General features: G+C 34.4%; 1 protein-coding gene across 1 annotated transcript in view; it reads left to right on the forward strand.

Annotated features, from left to right (window-relative positions):
• The window catches only part of LOC144368571 (glycogen debranching enzyme-like), a 62,028-nt gene that overhangs the window by 2,605 nt on the left and 36,468 nt on the right, over positions 1-22,955 (forward strand). The window contains 5 exon segments of the mRNA XM_078027767.1: positions 14,684-14,880; positions 15,398-15,564; positions 16,215-16,418; positions 19,608-19,789; positions 19,952-20,063. Coding sequence (XP_077883893.1) covers positions 14,684-14,880; positions 15,398-15,564; positions 16,215-16,418; positions 19,608-19,789; positions 19,952-20,063 — 862 coding nt within the window.

Raw genomic sequence — 22,955 nt, forward strand, 5'->3', positions numbered from 1 at the left:
GGCCTCTCTTCCCTGGTTCCCAGGCAGTGGTAATGTGATTTGCTGTCCTGGGCCCTTCTCCACATTAATAGAAGGGAGCTGAGCCATTGTGGTTGGATGGTAAACACCAGACCATAGTTACAGTCCTGCAGAACTTCTAGCACCATGAAGAGTGCTGGCTCTGCAGCCAGCTTCCTGGGTGGTGGCTCAGCTCCTGCTCCAGTTCTGCCCTGGGCAAGTCCATTGCACTAGCTCTACTTGCCTTCCTCTCTCAAGACTGACTCCTATGTGGAGATATGTTGGCATGTGGTCTTAATTATCTACTAAAGAACAGGCTTAGAATTACTTGGTATGTAATAAGCAGTCAAAATTAAAATTTTTAACTTATCTTTTTTAATATTCCTCATTAGGAGCCCTAGGTCTTGGGATAGTAAAATAAATGGAAGCTAGTTGGGTTCAAATTCTGACTAAATGACTCATTGGGGGCACAATTTAGAGCACATTATTGAACTTAAATCAGCCTGTTAGGCTATAGGATTAATACTACCTACTTCATAACACACAGTTGTTTCAGAAGTAAATAAAATAAATGGAATTAAGCACTTTGTATACTGCCTAGCATGTAATAAATAGGAATTACTAAACTTCAGTGCAGTGGTTTTTAGACCTTATGATTCCTGATACCAGATTTCAGATCAAAGTTATCATATAGGACTCTATTTTTATATATCGATTTGAATTTAGATCTACTAGTTAGAACTGCAGTAGCAAGAAATATTTTTTAAATCAGTGTTTATAAACTCTTACAACAAAAATATATTAAAAAAAATTGAGTGAAATATAGTTTAAAAAGTATATTCACATATGTATATTCACTAAAGGCAGACCACAGTCAAAAAAAAGTTAGAAAATTCCTTATGAATTTCAGAAGTCTAGTTTGACCCCTGTGGAGCAGTTAGTCAAGAAAGAACATTCACTGTGTTCACACCCCTAGCTTGGCTTTGTTTCATTAAAGAATCTCCAGTCTGTTATTTTAATGCTGTGCTATTATGCATTAGATGAACTAGTTTTCCTGGTTGGTTTGCTGTTTGTAACATTCAATTGATAATCAACCCAGACTTGTATACAAGAGTTGGGACTTTTAAACTCATTACAATGCTTTTTTATATATACACAGCAAAGAGGCTGTTTTCCAAATGATGTTATTTTGCCAACATCATGAATGAGATGCTGCCGATTTGACTGGCTTGATAAGAAGGTCCTTTTATTTTTTTGGATTCAGGATGTCCTCTTGTAGGTCACAATATGCTAAGTGTTTTTTTTTTTTTAAATATAAATGGTGTTGAATTTTTTTTTTTTGAGATTCCAAAAATTCCAGTTTGGTACTCTCCTGTGGGTCTTTTCTTTCTGGTTGCTAAGCACTCTGGTTGGCTCTTTTTTTTTAATTTATTGGTTGTTCAAGACATTACAAAGTTCATGACATATCATCTTTTATACATTTGATTCAAGTGGGTTATGAACTCCCATTTTTACCCCAAATACAAGTTTCAGAATCATATCGGTTACACATCCATATTTTTACATAATGCCATATTAGTGACTCTTGTATTCTCCTACCTTTCTTATCCCCTACTATCCCCCCTCCACTTACCTCTCATCTTCCCTTTCTACCCCATCTTCTCTTATTCAATTATTTCCCTTGTTTTTCTTTCCACTTTCCCCTCACAAACTCTTATAAGTAACTTTGTGTAACAATGAGGGTCTCCTTCCATTTCCATACAGTCTCCCTTCTCTCTCCCTTTCTCTCCCCGCACTCATCTCTGTTTAATGTTAATTTTCTCCTCATGCTCTTTCTCCCTGTTCTGTTCTTAGTTGCTCTCTTTATATCAAAGAAGACATTTGGCATGTTTTTTAAGGATTGGCTAGCTTCACTTAGCTATTTTTTTCTTGAAAACATGGTACTTAAACAAATCTGACTATTGCAAATGTGAAAATAGAATCCACTGAGAGTTAGCTGCCAATTCCTGATAGTATTTAGTTGTAAGTTCCACAAATACAGAAAGATTTTTTTTTGTTGGTTTTTAGTACTGGAAATTGAATGCAGAGCCATGCACATGTTAGGCAAGCACTTAACTGTGAGCTTTATTCCAGCCCAGAAAGTGTTTTTAAACATTGTCTTATCTCTGTTATCTAGCATGGTGATGATATACAGTAAATTGTCATTAAATGTTTGTTTAATTATTGTAATTAAATATCAACAACCTAAAGCATTAAACTACCCAACAGTCCTTAAATCCTATAATCCAATAGTGACATCAGTTCATGTTAGTAGCAAGATGGAGATGGGAACCAGGGCCACAGTGCAGTGATCCCTGACTGGTAGCTGAAACCTCAGGATGCAAGCAGCATCAGCACAGGGCACTGCCATGTGTATAGACAAATATTTGGAAACAGCCCACTAGAATCAAGGTCTATTTACCCTACAGTCTTAAGTTCAGAGTTAGAAAGGACTTTCCACATGATTTAAACCAACATTCTTTCCCCAGAAGGATTTCTCTCTTTTTTTATTGGTTGTTCAAAACATTACAAAGCTCATGACATATCCTCTTTTATACATTTGATTCAAGTGAGTTATGAACTCCCATTTTTACCCCAAATACAAATTGTAGAATCACATCAGTTACCCATTCACAATTTTTACATAATGCCATATTAGTGACTGTTGTATTCTGCTGCCTTTCCTATCCCCTACTATCACTCCTCCCCTCTCCTCCCTTCTTCCCTCTCTACCTCATCTGCTGTTGTTCAATTCTCTACCTTGTTTCCCACCCTTTCCCCTCACAACCTCTTATATGTAATTTTGTGTAACATTCAGGGTTTCCTACCATTTCCATATGCTTTCCCTTCTCTCTCCCTTTCTCTCTCCCCACTCGTCTCTGTTTAATGTTAACCTTTTCCTCATGCTCTTCCTTCCTGTTCTATTCTTAGTTGCTCTCTTTATATCAAAGAAGACATTTGGCATTTGTTTTTTAAGGATTGGCTAGTTTTGCTTAGCATAATCTGTTCTAATGCCATCCATTTCCCTGCAAATTCTATGATTTTGTCATTTTTCAGTGCAGAGTAATACTCCATTGTGTATAGATGCCACATTTTTTTTATCCATTCATCTATTGAAGGGCATCTAGGTTGGTTCCACAGTCTAGCTATTGTGAATTGTGCCACTATAATCATTGATGTGGCAGTATCCCTATAGTATGCTCTTTTAAGATCCTCAGGGAATGGTCCAAGAAGGGCGATAGCTGGGGCAAATGGTGGATCCATTCCCAGCTTTCCCAGGGATCTCCACACTGCTTTCCAAATTGGCCGCACCAATTTGCAGTCCCACCAGCAATGTAGAAGAGTACCCTTTTCCCCACATCCTCACCACCACTTATTGTTGTTTGACTTCATAATGGGTGCCAATCTTACTGGAGTGAGATGGTATCTTAGGGTGGTTTTGATTTGCATTTCTCTGACTGCTAGAGATGGTGAGCATTTTTTCATGTACTTGTTGATTGATTGTATGTCCTCTGTGAAGTGTCTGTTCAGTTCCTTGGCCCATTTGTTGATTGGGTTATTTGTTATCTTATTGTTTAATTTTTTGAGTTCTTGGTAAATTCTGGATATTAGGACTCTATCTGATGTGTGAGGGGTTAAAATTTGTTCCCAGTATGTAGGCTCTCTATTTACCTCTCTTATTGTTTCTCATGCTGAGAAAAATCTCTTTAGTTTAAGTAAGTCCCATTTGTTTATTCTTGTTATTAACTCTTGGGCTATGGGCGTCCTGTTAAGAAATTTGGAGCCCGACCCCACAGTATGTAGATCGTAGCCAACTTTTTCTTCTATCAGACGCAGTGTCTCTGATTTGATATCTAGGTCCTTGATCCATTTCGAGTTAACTTTTGTGCATGGTGAGAGAAAGGGATTCAGTTTCATTTTGTTGCATATGGATTTCCAATTTTCCCAGCACCATTTGTTGAAGATGCTATCCTTCCTCCATTGCATGCTTTTAGCCCCTTTATCAAATATAAGAAAGTTTTACTTTTGTGGATTGATTTCTGTGTCCTCTATTCTGTATCATTGGTCCACCCGCCTGTTTTGGTACCAGTACCACGCTGTTTTTGTTACTATTGCTTTGTAGTACAGTTTGAACTCTGGTATTGCTATACCTCCAGATTCACACTTCCTGCTTAGAATTGCTTTTGATATTCTGGGTCTTTTGTTTTTCCATATGAATTTCATGATTGCTTTATATATTTCTACAAGAAATGCCATTGGGATTTTGATTGGCATCGCATTAAACCTGTAGAAAACTTTGGGTAATATCTCCATTTTGATGATGTTAGTTCTGCCTATCCATGAAAAGGGTACATATTTCCATCTTCTAAGATCTTCTTCTATCTCTCTCTTTAGGGTTCTGTAGTTTTCATTGTATAAATCTTTCACCTCTTTTGTTAGGTTGATTCCCAAGTATCTTATTTTCTTTGAGGATATTGTCAATGGAGTGGTTTTTCTCATTTCCATTTCAGAAGTTTTGTTGCAGATATACAGGAATGCCTTTGATTTATGCGTGTTGATTTTATATCTTGACACTTTGCTGAATTCATTTATTAACTCTAGCAGTTTTTTGTAGACCCTTTTGGGTCTGTTAAATATATTATCATGTCATGTGCAAATAGCGACAATTTAAGTTCTTCTTTTCCTATTTTTATGCCTTTAATTTCTTTTGTCTGTCTAATTGCTCTGGCTAGTATTTCAAGGACTAAATTGAATAGTAGTGGTGATAGAGGGCATCCCTGTCTTGTTCCAGATTTTAGAGAGAATGCCTTCAGTTTTTCTTTATTTAGGATCATGCTAGCCTTAGGCTTAGCATATATAGCTTTTACCATGTTGAGGTAAGTTCTTGTTATCCCTAGTTTTTCTAGTGTTTAGAACATAAAGGGATGCTGTACTTTGTCGAATGCTTTTTCCTGCATCTATCGAGATGATCATATGGTTCTTGTCTTTAAGTCTATTGATGTGGTGGGTTACATTTTTTGATTTCCGAATATTGAACCAGCCTTGCATCCCAGGCATGAATCCTACTTGATCATGATGCACAATTTTTTTGATATGCTTTTGTATTCAATTCACCAGGATTTTATTGAGAATTTTTGCATCCAAGTTCATTAGAGATATTGGTCTGTAGTTTTCTTTCTTTGACGTGTCTTTGGTTTTGGAATCAGGGTGATGTTGGCCTCATAGAATGAATTTGGAAGAACTCCTTCTTTTTCCATTCCTTAGAATAGCTTAAAAAGTATTGGTATTAATTCTTCTTTGAAGGTTTTGGACAACTCCGCTGTATACCCATCCGGTCCAGGGCTTTTTCTGGTTTGTAGTCTTTTGATGGCTTCTTTTATTTCTTCTTTTGTTATTGGTCTGTTTAAATTGTGTATGTCTTCCTGACTCAATCTGGGCAGATCATATGACTTAAGAAATTTATTGATGTCTGCATTATCTTCTATTTTATTGGAATATAGGGTTTCAAAATACTTTCTAATTATCTTCTGTATTTCTGTTGTGTCTGTTGTGATATTGCCTTTTTCATCCCGTATGTTAGTCATTTGAGTTCTCTCTCTTCTTCTCTTCATTAGCATGGCTAAGGGCCTGTAGATCTTATTTATTTTTTCAAAGAACCAACTTTTAGTTTTTTCAATGGTATTTTTTGTTTCAATTTCGTTGATTTCTGCTCTAATTTTAATTATTTCTTCTCTTCTACTACATTTGCTGTTGTTTTGCTCTTCCTTTTCTAGGTTTTTGAGGTGTAGTGTGAGTTCATTTATTTGTTGTTTTTTCTTTTTTTGAGGAAAGAACTCCAAGAAATGAATTTCCCTCTTAAAACTGCTTTCATTGTGTTCCATAGATTTCGGTATGTTGTGTCTGTATTGTCATTTGTCTCTAAGAATTTTTTTAATCTCCTCCTTTATGTCTTCTGTAACCCATTGATCATTCAGTAACATATTGTTCATTTTCCAGGTGATGTAGGATTTTTCCTTCCTTCTTTTATAATTGATTTCCAGTTTCATTGCATTATGATCAGATTTGGTGCATGGTATTATATCCACACCTTTATATTTACTGAGAGTCTCCCTATGGCATAATATATGGTTTATCTTTGAATAGGATCCATGTGCTGCTGAGAAGAACGTGTATCCACTCGATAATGGTTGATATATTCTATATATGTCAGTTGAGTCTAGGTTATTGATTGTGTTATTGAGTTTTATAGATTTTTGTTCAGCTTTTGTCTAAAGGATCTGTCCAATGGCAAGAGCGGTGTGTTGAAGTCCCCCATAATTATTGTGTTGTGGTCTATTTGACTGTTGAACTTGAGAAGAGTTTGTTTTATGAATGTTGCAGCACCATTGTTTGGTGCATACAAATTGATAATTGTTATGTCTTGATGGTGGATGGTTCCTTTTAACAGTATATAGTGTCCTTCTTTATCCCTTCTGATTAACTTAGGTTTGAAGTTGATTTTATTCGATATGAGTATGGCCACTCCTGCTTGCTTCCGAGGCCATGAGAGTGGTATGATTTTTCCCAACCTTTAACCTTCAGCCTATGTATGTCTTTTCCTTTTATAAGAGTCTCCTGAAGACAGCATATTGTTGGATTTGTTTTTTTAATCCAGGTTACTAGCCTATGTCTCTTGGTTGGTGAAATTAAGCCATTAACATTTAAGGTTACAATTGAAATATGGTTTGTACTTCCAGTCATGTTTATTTATTTATTTATTTTAGTTTAGCTAGTTTTTCCTCTTTGGTAATTTTTCTCACCCTTTACTGAGACATCTCCCACTGTTAGTTTTGGGTGCTATTTTTCAATTCCTCTTCTTGTAATATTTTGCTCAAAATGCTTTGCAGTGCTGGTTTTCTGGCTGTGAATTCTTTTAGCTTTTGTTTATCATGAAAGATCTCCTCGTAAAGCTCGTTCTTTGCAGTTTGAATTTAATTCGTTTTCAAAATATACTTTTATTGCTTGGACTTGCTGTCTCATGTCTTCTCTAATATTCCGTTCCATCTGAGTTAGGCATGCCTTGATTTCTTTCCCTGTCCATTTTTCTAATGCTTCTAGGTCCTCCTATAGATTTAAGTTGTCCTGCATTGTTTGTAATCTTTTTTTCCCTTGTTTTTTCTTGTTGTTCACATTACTTTCCAGCTCTGTTTGATTGCTTTGTAACTGCTTTCCCCTATACATTTGTTTTGGCTTTGTATATCTCTGTTGTCTCTCCTTTTTGGTGGGAGATTATGCCTAGAAATGTTGGGCTTTATTGTACTTTAAAGCTGATTCATTCAATTCATAAAAGGCTTCCAGGTTCTGTATGCATATAGTGATTTGTTGTTTGTTCTTAGGACTTTATGTTTAGGTTAGGTGCTATGGTGGTACAAGGCTTAGTATGTCTTGGCTACTTTAGAAGATTGCTCTACTGAAGGTGGATACTAACAGGCAATTGGATCAGGGTGTTGGTAGTAGCTAGGTATTTAGGAGTCCTATAGACAGCCTCGAGACCTTCACCTATTTGCATTTAGACAATTACACGTAATTGAAGACATAATGCTTGGGATGAAAGTTGGGGGGTAGGGCAATGAAGGTGCTCTTAAAAAGAAAGAAGGAGAGAGAGATAGATAGATTAGAGGAGAATGAAAAGAACAAGAAAACTTGAAACAGGAAAGAAAGAGAGAAGGAGAAAGGAATAGAGAGAGAAGAAGAAAAAAAAATATTGAAGTCTTAGAGATCCATTTTCTTCTCTTCCAGTAGGTGGAGCTGTGCCCTCTGAGTGGACATTCTTCTCTCTACCTGCCCATAGCAATCTCTGTAAGGCTTCACACATCATTCACATCCATTTCCCCCCTTCTGCTTTCAGTCAACATATGATGCAGCAATACACGCCACCTTGGACAATGTGAATATACTTAGTGTGACTTAACTGTACACTTCAAAATGGTCTAAATGGCAAATTGTAAGTGTATTTTACAAGAAAAACATGGAGAGATGCATTTTCTATTGTTCAGTGTTTCCTGCTATTATTTAATAATCACATTCATTAAGAGCACTAACCAGCCAGGCACAGGGGCTCATGTATGTAATCCCACTAGGAGGCTGAGGCAGGAGAATTGCAAGTTCAAAGCCAGCCTCAGCAAAACAAAAGCAAGGTGCTAAGATATTCAGTGAGACCCTGCTCTAAATAAAAAACAAAATAGGGTTGTGGATGTGTGCTGAGAGCCATTGCCAAGTAGGAATGATGCATGGCAATTTCTTTGTCAGCCTACCCAATGTTGCTTAGAGGAAGGACTCTCCATATTGGACCCAGGTCATTTGCAGTGACATTGCATGTATGCATGAGTAAGGTGACCTTGCTCAAGGACCAGGGCGGATACAGGTTTAGGGTGCATCCTGCTGAGATTAGGGAGTAACTCGCTCCTTGGGTTTAGGGTGGTTCCAGGTTTAAGGTGTACCCTGCTGGGAATAGGGCGTATATGACAAGTAACCTTCTTATATGAAACTTAGAAAATGTCATAAAAAAGAAAAAAGCATTTATCTTTTTCAGATACACAAACTATAAAGTCAATTGCTTTACTGAAGGAAATTGATACTGTGGAGCAGAGTTTGGCACACTTTTTCCCCATAAACTTTCAGATAGCAAATCTTTTCAGCTTTATAGATTATGCACCGTTGGAGCTAATGAACTATGCCATTGTAACCCGAAAGCAGACATAGGCAATGAATGGGTATCACTGTGTTAAATGAAACTTGATTTATAGAAACAATTTACAGTACGTCCAGTTCAGTATCTAGACATACTTTCCTTTCTGTAGCAAAAGTGTTTGAATATATATTTTAGAAATGCTTCCATCATTGTGTGATTTTTACCCATGTAAACAAACACATGCCCACTTTAAAAAATTGATAACCAATTTTCCTTTGTGTTAAAAATCTTCCACATGAAAGTTTTCAATTGGTTTTCACATCATTAGTTTATTATACTCATGCTTCAGAATTTTGTGTGATTAGCTTATAAAAAACAATTGCTGATGTCAGAGAAAATATAATTTCCCTAGCATTTCAGTAAAAGTCTTTATACAGTTGGTGAATGTGATTAAAGATTAATATCATGGGGCCAGGGTTTTGGCTTCTCAGTGCCACATAAATAAATAAAATAATGTTATTGTGTCCATCTACAATTGAGAAAAAAGATTAATATATGGTTTAATGAACACAGCACTAAGATTGTCTTTTATTTGTATTTGGATACCATTGTACAATATTTTTTCCACTTTTGAGGCCATTAAAACCACTTATCAAAATATAGAACTTTGAACTTTGAATCACTTTATCACAGAATATTAAAGACCTTTAAAAATAATGAAATTTATTTAATCACATTGTTTTTACTGACAGTATCAATATTAATTTTTACTGAGAGTTGAAAGACTTCCACTTATTAATAAATAAAATTAGTTGTTAAAAAGTGTTTATTTAACTTATATTTTTTTCCTTTAATTTTTCTCTGGTGTTTTACAATTTACATAGTTTATTGAATTTACGTGTACATTATATAAATACTCATTTTGGGAATGCTTGTCTTTTTTTCTGAAGTTAGACTATTCAAATACTGTTTTAAAGATGTTAGATGAGTTTTAACCTTTGTACTGCAAGTTCTCTGAGTCTTTGTGTAATTAGAAAAACAATATTTGTATAAATGTAATAGGTGGCAGTTTGTTTAAATATGTCCAATTGGCTAGTCTCTGATGTTTGCACATGCTTAAAATGTCACCATTTTCCTTGATGATGAATGTAATCATTCTTGTAAAGGTATATAGATGATTCTCATAGACACTAAGTATTTTATTTCATGTTTTAATTCTACATGCAACTGTTTCTTAATCTATTCTTTTATGTTGCAGCGCTAAAGACTTTCACCAATTACAAGAATGTATAAAAAAAGACTTTTTTTTTCCCTGTGCCTTTTGTTTAAAAATATTGAGATCATACTGTTTAAACAATTTTGTAACTGCTTTCCCCCCTACTGCTTATAATGTTATTGAGTGTATATTACCTTCCTTACTATCTTGTTTCAGCCATACTTTTCTCCAGAAAGGATTTCAGATACATAAAATTTAACAAAGTATTAAATGCTGTTTAAATACCTTTTGATACCATAATTTAAAATGGCTTTGTGATATTCCATCTTATAGATGGAATAATACTACAGAAAATATCTTTCCCATTATTTAGTATTGTAGAAAAATTTACCACCTGTTGAACATCAATGTGGGCAATTTATGGCTACAAAAGAATAATTTTAGACTTGAGAGGAACATACCAACATGTTCTTAGTGTCAGGATTTGCCTTGAACCATACTAATTTTCCTTCTTTCCTTCCTTCCTTCCTTCCTTCCTTCCTTCCTTCCTTCCTTCCTTCCTTCCTTCCTTCAGGGCTGGGAGTGGAACCCAGGGCTTCCAGCATGGTAGATAAGCCCTCTGCCACTGAGCTACATCACCATCCCTATTATTACTATTAACTATTTTTTTCATTTTTTTTTTGTGTGTGTGGTGCTAGGGATTGAACCCAGGGCTTTGTGCATGCAAGGCAAGCACTTTACCAACTGAGCTATATCCCCAACCCATCAATTTAAAAATTTTGAGACAGGTTTTTACTAGATTGCTTAGGGCCCTACTAGGTTGCTGAGCCTAGCCTCAAACTTGCAATCCTCCTGTCTTAGCCTCCCAAGTTGCTAATCCTCCCATGACACTTGGCCCAAGCTGACTATAAACAGTGCTTTATACTGTTACCTCTGAATCATATCCAATATAATATTCACTATAACTTTCCCCCCTTGTTTATTTGTAACAACCCTCTCTGATAGTGAAAAACCTGATTCTCATAATCTTTGTTTTTGAAAGGTATTTTTACCAGGTATAGAATTCTAAGCTAACAGTAGAGGCATAGCTCAGAGATATTGCAGGCTCCATTTCAGACCAAGACAATAAAGCAAGTCACATGGTATTTTTGTTTCTCAGTGTGTATAAAAGTTATGTGTACCTTATACTGTAGTCTACTGAGTATAAAATAGCATTCTGTCTTAAAAAAACAATGTACATACCTTCCTTAAGAAATAATTTATTAGAGCTCAGTGATACAGTCCTTGCCTCACTTGTGTAGGACCCTGGATTTGATCTCTAGCATTGGGAAAAGAAAGGAAGGGAGGGAAAGGAAAGAAATATTTTATCACTAAAATATGCTTATGATCATCTGAGCCTTAATGACAATTCCCAATGTTGATTCCTATTGACTGATCAGCACAGTGGTTGCTGGAGGTTGGAGTGGCTATTGCTATTTCTTAAAATAAGGTCACATTGAATTTTGCCATCTCAATCGACTTTCACAAAAATTTTCTATAGCATGGGACACTCCTAGCATTTTACCTATGATAGACCTTCTTTCAAAACTGAAGTGAGTCTTCTCAAACCCTGCCATTGCTTTATCAACCAAATTTATGAATATTCTAAATCCTTTGTGTCATTTCAACAGTGTACACAGCATCTACCAGTAGTTTCCATTTCAAGAAACTACTGTCTTTGCTCATCATACAAAACAACTATTCATCCACTAAAGTTTTAAATAAATTACAGCAATTCTGCCATATCTTCAGGCTCCACTTATAATTCTAGTTATCTTGCTGTTTTCATCACATCTGTAATCATTACATCACTGAAGTCTTAAGCCCTCAGAGTCATCCATGAGGATTGAACTACACTTTTTTCAAATGCCTTTTAAACTTGATATTTTGACCTCTTTCCATGAATCGTGAATGTTCTTAGAAGCACCTAGAATGGCAAATCCTTTTGAGAAAGTTTTCAGTTTACTTTACCCAGATCCATCACTATTGTGCCAACTTTAGTCTTACAAAATGTATTTCTTAAATAATAAAGACTTACCAGGGCACAATGGTACACATCTTTAATTCCAGAAACTCAGCTGGCTGAAGCAAGAGGTAGATCATAAGTTCAAGGCCAGCTTGAGCAACTTAGTGAGATCCTGCCTCAAAACAAAACAGAAATTTAAAAGCAAGGGCTGGGGATATCACTAAGAGAACTTCCCTGGGTTCAATCCCTAGTACCACTCAATACATACATATATTTGTACTTAACAGTTAGAATTATTCCTTGATCCATGGGCTACAGAATGAATGCTTTTTTAAACAGGCATGCAAACATTAATCTCATTTTACATCTGCGTCAGAACTCTGATATGACCAGGTGCATTGTCAATGAGCAGTGATATTTTGAAAATAAACTTTTTTTTTTCTGAGCAGTAGGTCTCAACAGTGGGTTTAAAAATATTCGGTAACCATGTTGTAAACAGATGTGCTATCATCCAGGCTTTGTTGTTCTACTTATATAATATAGTCAAAGTAGATATAGTGTAATTCCTAGGGTCCCTAGGATTCTCAGAATGGTGAGTACTGACTTTGACATAAATTCACCAGTTGCATAAGCCCTAAGGAGTGTCAGTCTGCCTCTGAAGCCATGCATTGACTTTTCTGTAGCTATGAAACACTTCTAGATGGCGCTATAAGACTGTTTCATCTACATGTAAAATGTGTTTAATGTAGCCACCTTCACCTTCATCAATAATCTTAGTTAGATCTTCATACTGCAGCTGCCACCTAGGAATCTGCTTTGATTTTTATATTAGGAAGATATCTTCTTTCCTTAAACCTCATGAGCCCACCTGTGCTAACTTGAACCTTTTCTTACATCTCTTAGCTTTCATAGAATTGAAAAAGTTAGAGTCTTGCTCTGGACTAGGCTTTTGCTGAAGGGAATATTGTGGCTCATTTAATCTTCTATTCAGACTATTAAATCTTTTTCCATATTCAGCATTAAGGCTATTTTCCTCCTTTATTCACATATTCATGGGAGCAACACTAATAATTTCCTTCAAGAACTTTTTCTTTGTGTTCTCATTCTGATAAGAGAAGCCAAAATACTTACAGTGGCCTAGAAGGTCTGTATGATCTAATTACCTGTTTCCTTTCTTTTTCCTTTCCCTCACCTTATTCCAACCCAGCTATACTAAGCTGCTTGTCATTTCTGAAACCAGCACATACTTAAATACTAGTTTTATTGTCCTGTTTTCTTCAAATAGTCAGTGCTTTCCCTAGATGGCCATAATAGAGATGTGACCAATTACCTTACTTCTCTCAAACCCTTTAGCTTCTCAATTACCATCCTATTTCAAATTTCTGCCACCACATTAACTTCTTTCCTCTCCTCCATTGTCATTAAAGTGCTTATTTCCCCTTTTTCTCTCAATATATGTCCCCTCCTTTACTTACTTATTTGTGAAGTTCATTGTTTAATATGCTCTTTCCTCTCTAGAACTCCAGCACTGCAAGGGTGGAATAATTTTCTATTTTGTTTCCTATAGGTGCTCAGTCTTTAATGTTTTATTATTTTATTGGCTATTTAATAAATCAGTCAATATAACTACTAGTATTTCCTCTCTTCTCAAAAATATTCCTTAAGTTAAAAATTATACTTAACTAAATTTCCTGCTGCCTTCAGTTTTTTTGCCTATCATTAATTGAGATACATCATATTTAGAAGCTTTATATTCCTAACAGACTGGAGTGTAGTCAAAACTTTCACATTCTAGCAATTGTAACAAAAGTTCAAAGTCTTCCTTAAACCAACCAAAACTCTTCAACAGTAAAGTTTTAACTATAATGGGGTTTTGTTGTTGTTGTCTCTAATGATAAGTACTTGTAATACAAGTCTCAGGTATAGTTTAATAGAAATAGTATGACTTGGGAAAGAATGGGAATATCTTGGGTGTCAGGATTCTAACAAAGATTTTAATAACTAAATCATGATGAGTAGGGATAGCAGTTCATGTGGAGGTTCATGTACTCACTCAGAAGAACCAATGTGTAATTCCCTTCTGATTCCACATTCAGTGATGTGGCTTCAATAGCTTTAGATTATCCATGGTGGAATTGTTCTTATCAAGAAGTCAACAAGTACCACAAGTTAGTGTTTCCCCCCACCCCAGCCAGTTGGTACATCTTTGTTAGCATACCACTCTATTTCAGCAGATATCATTATGGGTCTCACATGCCTTCAGAATTGTGAAAAGTTCAAACTCTGCCTCTTTTGAGTTTGACTTCTTTCACTGAAGACTTGTTTTCTTTGTAGAGTAGGATAGTTGTCCCAGTATACCTCCCAAGTTTTATATACAATCCCATACTCTTGACACCATAGAGAAACTCACTTTCTCTGCTGCAGTTTGAAAAATACTGGAGAACATCTTCACTCAGATGCCCACCTCTGCACAAGTCAATTTAGGGGTGGGGGTACGGTGCTGTGAGGGATTGAGGAGATCAATATAAATAAGGATGTAAGAATTTTCACATCTTAAAGTAACTATGTGAATAGGAATCTGTTTACAGGGAAAGAAACAGGACATTGTGAAGCAGATGATTCCACAATGTTTACTATACTTGGTAAAACAAAATGCAGCTAAATCAGAATCTTAGTTTTTAAAATTCTTTAAATGAAACAGTATTTTTAACATAATTTTTTAAAATATAGTTTTTATTTAGGGTTTGAACTACAGTTCCGATTAGGCCCAACTTTGCAGGGTAAAGCAGTTACTGTGTATACAAACTACCCATTTCCTGGAGAAGCATTTAATAGAGAAAAATTCCATTCTTGGATTGGGAAAATCCGACAGAAAGAGAAGATGATTCTGATAAATATTGTAAACTTAAATCTGCAACAATCGGGATCATTTCAGTATTACTTCCTTCAAGGGTAAGTGAAGTTAGGTGTTCTGCATATTGGGGAAAAAAGTTAATTCATTGTAAAACTTGAAGTCATGTAATTTATAAAAAGTTATCAACCATGGCAGTATAATTTTTACATTGCTTTTTGAGATACAAATAGAATATGGCTCTTCAATTTCTATGAGATTATCTAGTCTTTTCCTACAACCTGATTATAGGATTATATTTATTTAAGTGTTCTGGCTATTTCTGATAAATTCTAGTACATTTGTTTTTCATTAAAACAAAATTATTAGATATTATGTATATTGTATGTGGTATAATTATATAGTAATTGTGCAATGCAGTATTAACTGTGTAATAATGCAGAATGGGTAAAAAATTGCTTTCCATTAAGTTTTGTTGCAACTTTGTTAATTATTGTATGTGTTAGAAATAATATAATTTTAAATAGGATAGTTCCTTCGAGTTACTCAGATACTAGAAAAATCTCACTTTTTCCCTCTCATTAAATGGAAAGTTTTCATTTTGCTTTTTTTCCTTAGAAATGAGAAAAGTGGTGGAGGTTACATAGTTGTGGACCCTGTTTTATGTGTTGGCAGTGATGATCACGTGTTACCCTTGGACTGTGTTACTCTCCAGACATTCTTAGCCAAGTGTTTAGGACCTTTGGATGAATGGGAAGACAGACTGAGGGTTGCAAAAGAGTCAGGTGATGTCAGCTTGGTTTCTTTTCCTTTTCTTTTTTAAAATAAATGTAATTATCCTCTGAAATACAGATTTCAGAGGTTTTGTTCCTACTTCTAATTTCACCTCTTAATATATTTAGTAGACTTTCCACATGGAAGGCATGAGCTGCCAACAATACTTACAATAAGATAAAACTTATTTTACTCTTACATAAAATAGGAGTAACATTAATTTTCTATTTTCAAGTTAAGTGTAGGATGAAGAAAGGAATGAAAAGTTCACTGGCACAACTATGTACTATAAGTACTGTGAAACATTAAAATTAGGAGATGAGTATATACTGATATTTTTGTGTATAAACATATCTATTTAACAAATAGAAATTGAATCCCTAATAATTAACTAAGCACTGTTTTGTGATGTTTTTCTAGTACACTATTTTATTATCCTGGTCTTGTAGATGAGGACACTGATATTCTGAAAGATATATGTAGACTTTCTGAAAGTCTCTTTTGGTACAGCTAGAATTTGAACCTAAGTCGTTGACTCCATTTCCAATAGCATGGTAGCCTTTCTATTTTACTTAAGAAAGTTTACATTGATATTTTTCTTAGTTTTAGGTTGGTTTTGTTTGTTTTTTCTTACAGTGGTCTTTGTTGTCTTGCTTTTCAGGTTACAACATGATTCATTTCACCCCACTGCAGACACTGGGACTATCTAGGTCGTGCTACTCCCTTGCTGATCAGTTAGAATTAAATCCTGATTTCTCAAGACCTAATAAAAAGTATACATGGCATGATGTTGGACAGGTCGTGGAAAAACTGAAAAAAGAATGGAATATTCTTTGTATTACAGATGTTGTCTGCAATCATACTGGTATGAACTTCATTAATTTTGATGAGAATATTAAATTCTGGTTATTTCATTCCTCGATATTTTATATAACAGTTTGTTTCAATGATGGGAACTGAACTCAGGGCTTCAAAACTGTTAGGCAAGCATTTCACTATCAAGCCACATCCTCATTCCTTATGCAATGTAAATTTTATAGACATACATGATGATAATGTCTTTCAACTTCAAATATCACTGTATGAAGTATCACTTTTTTTGTTCCAAGAAAACAGTGCTAGTTGAGGATATAGTCAATATAATTTGTATGTGATGTTTATAAAAAGAGTTATGATAGAAAGGACCTAATAATCATATCTCAACATAGAGTATTAATACTTTCCAGACTAACAAACATATTCTGTATAGCAAAATATCTGGTACTATAGCATGTATGAAAAGAACTACATGATTTCTACTACTGGGGAGAAAATTATCAGTAAACTCTCAGAAGTTATGTCCTTCACATATTAAAAGAGCTTTAGATCATCTCCAGCACCAAAAAAGACTATTTTTGTTCCCAAGATACCTTAGCTATTATATAGAGTTCTATAAAATGTACCACATTTTTTCAACTGATGATCTTCAAAGAGATAGTTATTCCTCTTACCTGTCATAGCAACTGAGTCTGGACTGATGATGCCTCATGGCATGTATTCAGTTTAACCCATTATATCTTACAAAATATTGTGTGGGCCACAATGTTGAAGAGTGTGGAAACCACTAATTTGCATATGTATAGAACAGGAATTTTGGGTGGTTCAAAAATTCAAGAAATTTCATGAGGTATTTTCCAAGTAAACATAAGAATTATGAAGATACTTAAAAAATTTATTGATCTATTTCATCAATATAGATGATAATCTCCAACAATAGCAAAATTAGGTTGAAAAAATAGATATATTCTAACATTCGGTGTTTCTCTGTGTGCCTGGAAACCAGGTTTCCAAGTCTACAGTGAAGCCATTGTAATCTAACAACTAAGTATTCATTACTTATAAAATTGACAGTATTGGTAATTACTTAGGCATCTATAATATTATTTATGTCAAATTCATCAAATCATGTGATGGCATTGTATTAGTTACAAATGGTAAAAGTTAAATATGGCTTAGGTAGCTGTAACAGAGAGACAGAAAAACTGACTTAACATTGAGATTGTATGTAGATTTTACAAAAGATTAGATAGGCATTTCAGGACTAGAGTACTAGCTCAATGGTGCAGGGAGAGGAGGTTGTTTCTCTTGTAGCTCTGCTGTCTTCATTGCTTTGCTTTCAGCTTTTAATCAAACATGGCTGCTCCAATTCCTGTGTCATATCCCACCCAGAGAAGATGGTAAAGGGAAGCTGTTTTCTAAGTGCATGGTCTAGTATATGTGTTACTATTGATCATATTGCGAGACAATTACTGTTCTTACATTAGAAAAATGCTTTCCACATGCTGAATGTTCACAGGATAATTTTCAGAGACTTTAGATGATTGTATTTTATAATTCTCACCAATTGTTTTGCTGGGGATAATACTTGCTGAGGTCTATAGTACTGCACTCCAGAAGTCTATAGAGTGGATTTCTCTTTCATGTAAAATTAGAAAAATACTTACACTACTTAATGTTTAGAATTCTTTCACTTACCACTTGATTTTGTATCAAAATATTGAGAAAAGAAATAGAGTTTTAAGATTTTACCCTTAAAAACAATTGGGTAGAGTTAGACATGAAGATGGCCAGCCTCTTAGGAATCTGAGGCAGAAAGATTGTTTGAGCCTACTAATTCAAGACCAGTTAGGGTAACATATCAAAAGAAAAAAAATCAGGATATCGTTGGCATTTATCTTTAACATACATATCTGTGTGTGTGTGTGTGTGTGTGTGTGTGTGTGTGTGCGCGCGTGCGCGTGCGTGCGTGTGTTCCCATGAAGGTGCGTGCCCATGCACATGTTCACAGTCTTTAGAATCAAACCCAGGGCCTTCCTTGCTCATGAGACTCTACCACTAGGTTACATCACCAGTAAGTGAAAATCCTAATGGGATACAAATATGACTGCATTTTGTCTTTTTAACTTGAATTTCAGTGAATGTGATGATAAATCTAGTGGGCAGTATCTTGTTACCAATTTGGAGAACTATCAGTTTAACTTTTTTTTTTTGGCAGTACTTGGGCCTTATGCATTCTAAGTAAGTTATTCTGCCACTGAGCTATATCCCCAACCCTTTTTATTTTATTTTGTGACAGGGTCTCACTAAGCTGCCCATGCTGGCTTATAACCTCTTGATCCTCCTGTCTCAGCCTCTCACATAGCTAAGATTATAGATGTGCACACCAAGCTGGGCTTTAATTTCACTTTTATTACATGATCTCTGCTCCTTATATATCCTGACTTCACCTAAGTGTTTATTTATTGTGGGTATAAATAAATAATAACTAAATTGCTTACTAAATAAATGACAGAAACTAAAAATGATACCGATTCTAAAACTCTGTAAGAGTGCTCACTGAGTAAATAAGACACAAGCATGGTCATCTCATCAGCACAGCAAAGTGGTCACAATTGCAGATTCTGAAGAGAGACTTACATTAATTCCTCTGGCCAAATTACTCAACCCTTGAGCCTTAGTTCCTCCTCTATGAGAGGAACATAACAGTATGTTATGTATTGTGTGAGAGGAAATGAAGAATAACAAAGTGTATTTAACTGCATAGAACAATTCTGGGTGTGCAATAGATATTACTTTCCATTTTTCTAACTACTTGTATTCCTCAGTATGAATTCAGGGGGCATTTGTCCATTGTAAACATAAAACAAATTGGGTCTAACTTTTGTCTATTTAAAAAATTAAATTAGCAATTTCTCAATCTCATAAAAACAACATATTTTACCCTTTAGGATTAGCTGTGCAAAGATGTTACTTGTGAAAGAACTAATTTTCATCCTTCCTATTTTCCTAAGCAATATTTAAGTTAAAAAACAAGTGTATGAGAAGATACCAAAACCAAAGTTTTTTTTTTCATAAAACAGAATCAGTATAAAATATCGATATCTAAATATAAAAGGAAGTGGGTGGTAGATGTTGATATTTCATCTTTAAACTTAACATAGATACCATTTTCAATTTAATTATAAGATATGAGAGTTTTTTTGTTCAAATTTATTTGTTTTTATTTTTTTTTAAGCTGCTAATAGTAAATGGATCCAGGAACATCCAGAATCTGCATATAATCTTGTGAATTCTCCACACTTAAAACCTGCCTGGGTCTTAGACGGAGCACTCTGGCATTTTTCCTGTGATGTTGCAGAAGGGAAATACAAAGAAAAAGGAATACCTGCTTTGATTGAAAATGATCAACACATGAATGTAAGTATTTATACAGTAATACCACACTAAATCAAAATAACAAAATTTCTTAAGTACAAATTGAAAATATAGCTGAAAATTATTTATAATCAGTATTTTAATATGTTAAACAATATTTGGTGAAATATTTAAAAATATGTTTTAACTGTTAAAATTTTTCAGTGTATTTGAAAAATAATTTGGGAGGATATTTTTCCAAAGATCCAACTCTGGGAATTTTTCCAAGTAGATGTTCACAAAGCAGTTGAACAATTTAGAAGACTTCTAACACAAGGTAAATAGATGCAGTAGATTGTTCCTATCAATTTTAAGAAATTTAATATTACTTTTAAAATGATAACTCCTTTTTTTTCTTGGTTAATATTCATTAAATCTGTTGTTTTGATACAATATTTTTGGTATTTTTGGTATTTGAAAACTGATTCTGGAAGCTGAAACATCTAAAGGCCATGCTCTAATAATAAAACCAATTTTTATTTTATTGTTGGCAGAATGCTCAGAATATAGTCAAACTCAGCATATATTTGTTAAAAGCATGAATGGTAATTAGGTAGAGCAGGTTACTTCAGCTGAGAAAGGCTTGAACAAGGCTTTGAAATCGAGAAATGTGAATCTTCTGCTGTCTAAGGTAAGAATCTTAACTATGCAAGAGGGACTTCCAATGGATGGTGTTCACCACAAACACCCTCCTTACAACTCGTGAGACTGAAGCTAGATATTAGCTAATAATAAAAGGTAAAGAAGTAAATATTCAGTTAAGGATGTAACTAATCTAGTTAACAAAATAAGAGGAAAAAACATACTCAAAGAGAACTTGAGGTTTTTAGGAGACAAATTGGAAAGGATTATGAAGAAAGTATCCGTAAGTAGTATGGGACAGCCCGGCAGGGAGGATGTTTCGGGACCCGGGAGGGGTTCTTTTAAAATAGGAAATTTTCTTCCTTGTCCAGAGACCAAAACTAGAATAGGACCCAAATATACTGCCTTTGAAGTAGAAATGAGTTTGCCTTTACATTTAAGAACTCAGTTAGATTCAGGCATCAACTTTTACAAGTATGTATCACCTTAATACAGGAACTTTTAGTCCTAATTTTGCTTCGTATTTCATTCACCAAAAATTTCTCTCTCCTTTAATATTTATAAGTAGTATCATTTATATGTAATACATGTACTCATTATAAAGAGAAAAAGCCCCAAATAGTTCAAAATATAATAAAATACAATATGCAACTTCCCCTCCTACAAAACATACTTTGAGGGAACTACCAAGTAATAGTTTCTGTGTTTCCTTTCAGATTATTTTTGAAAGAAATTCAGATTTTACATGTGGTTTTACATAATTCTCTCTGTAAACTATGTATATACTCGTTTTATATTTGTATATATGTTACATACATTAAAGCATGGACTATTTAATTTGTTCATTAGTTGACAATATGAATTTATTATAGTTATTTCTCTTAACTCCCAAGTAGCAATACACTGTTTTAATGTACTTTAACTGGTTGGGATTGTGGCTCAGTGATAGAGTGCTTGCCTAGCACGTGTGAGGCACTGGGTTCCATTCTCAGCACCACATTAAAAAAATAGGTAGATAGATAAATAAATAAACAAACAAATAGACAAACAAATGTTTAAAAATAAAAAGAGTACTTTAACTAGCTTTTTTTCCCAATTTTTTTGTAATTCTTTCATTCAATGCATTTTTATTGATCCACCTACTGTGTGCTGGACACTCAGGCATGAGAATTCAGTGGCAAGAACATAGCAAGAACCTTGTCCTAGTGGAACTTATATTCTTATAAGCAGTACTATCTAAAATATACCCTGTATATGTATGTTTATTTGCTATATAAGTAGATCTACAGGATAAATTGTTATACGTAAAACAAGTAGATCAAAGGATATGCAAATTTCAAATACAATAGATACCATCAAATTGCTTTTTTAAAATTATACCTACTCACATGTTTTGAAAAACTCTCACCAACATGTGATACCAATAATCTTTAAAATCTTTTTTCAATCAGGCAAATCATCTTGGTATGTATGGTTAAATCTCTTGTCTTAGTTGATATTTCTTTTTATGTTAATGAAGTATCTTTTCACATGTTAATTAGCCACTTACATTTCTTGCATTAATTATGTGTTAGTATTTCTTCCCATTTTTTATTGGACTGTTTGTCCTTTTCAAATTGATTCATTATTATTGATGGTTCCTTATTATATAGGTGTTAAATATATTCTCTTAGTATGCTGTTGATCTTTTAACTATTGCTTATGGTGCTGTTTATTTTCGATGTAGTCAGTCTTTTCTTTTATGGCTTTCACATCAAGTTTAGAAAAGGCTTTTCATAAACATACAGTTTTTTCTAATAATATTATCCATATTTTCCAATGAAATATTTTATGAAGCTACAATTTATGTGTATCACATGAAAAAGGTATTTAGCTTTATTTTTAAAATGTTATTAAATTGATAATCCATAATTTTACACTGATTTGAAATACAACCATAATACTTCTTAGTGTATAGCCATATCCTAAATATACTTTAGGCTTTTATCTGTGTTTTCCATTTATCTGCCTTCAATTCTACCAATACTAAAAACTTTTCATTGATACTACTGGTATAGATTTGTTTTTTTTTTCTTTCTCAAGCATTTTTTAGCAGTTTTACTCTTCCAGATGAACCTTAGAAACTGAGTTTTGAGAATCTGTTTTATTTTATTGCTTGTGTTTTTGTAAGCCATTTCAAGGTCTCTTTAGAATAAAACAAGGACAAATTAATTAATTAAAGGGAAATTAAGCCTAGCATATAACAAAGGAAAAAGCCCACAAATGCTTTATTTATAAAGAAACAGGCCAAAGGAATTTATTGTGAGGAAGGGTTCTTCAAAGGAAAACAAGAAGCAGGAGGCTGTGGGGGAAGTTGGCCTAATTGGTGACTTACCACTTGCCCAGTAATTCTTCCTCCTGGAGGCAGCTGGCACCTCAAGACTAGTTGGGGCACTGGTATCTCTCTCCATCTCCCAGGAGTTGTGTTTGAACCTGGGGCTGTTTCACCCAATAAATTCCTCAGTATAACAGAATTCTCTCTGAGTCAGACATCTACAAAAGCAATGGAGTGGTCTCAGATCAGTGAAACTGCACCAAGTGTTCTCCA

Source organism: Ictidomys tridecemlineatus, chromosome 11 (genome assembly GCF_052094955.1).
Source record: "Ictidomys tridecemlineatus isolate mIctTri1 chromosome 11, mIctTri1.hap1, whole genome shotgun sequence".
NCBI lineage: Eukaryota > Metazoa > Chordata > Mammalia > Rodentia > Sciuridae > Ictidomys > Ictidomys tridecemlineatus.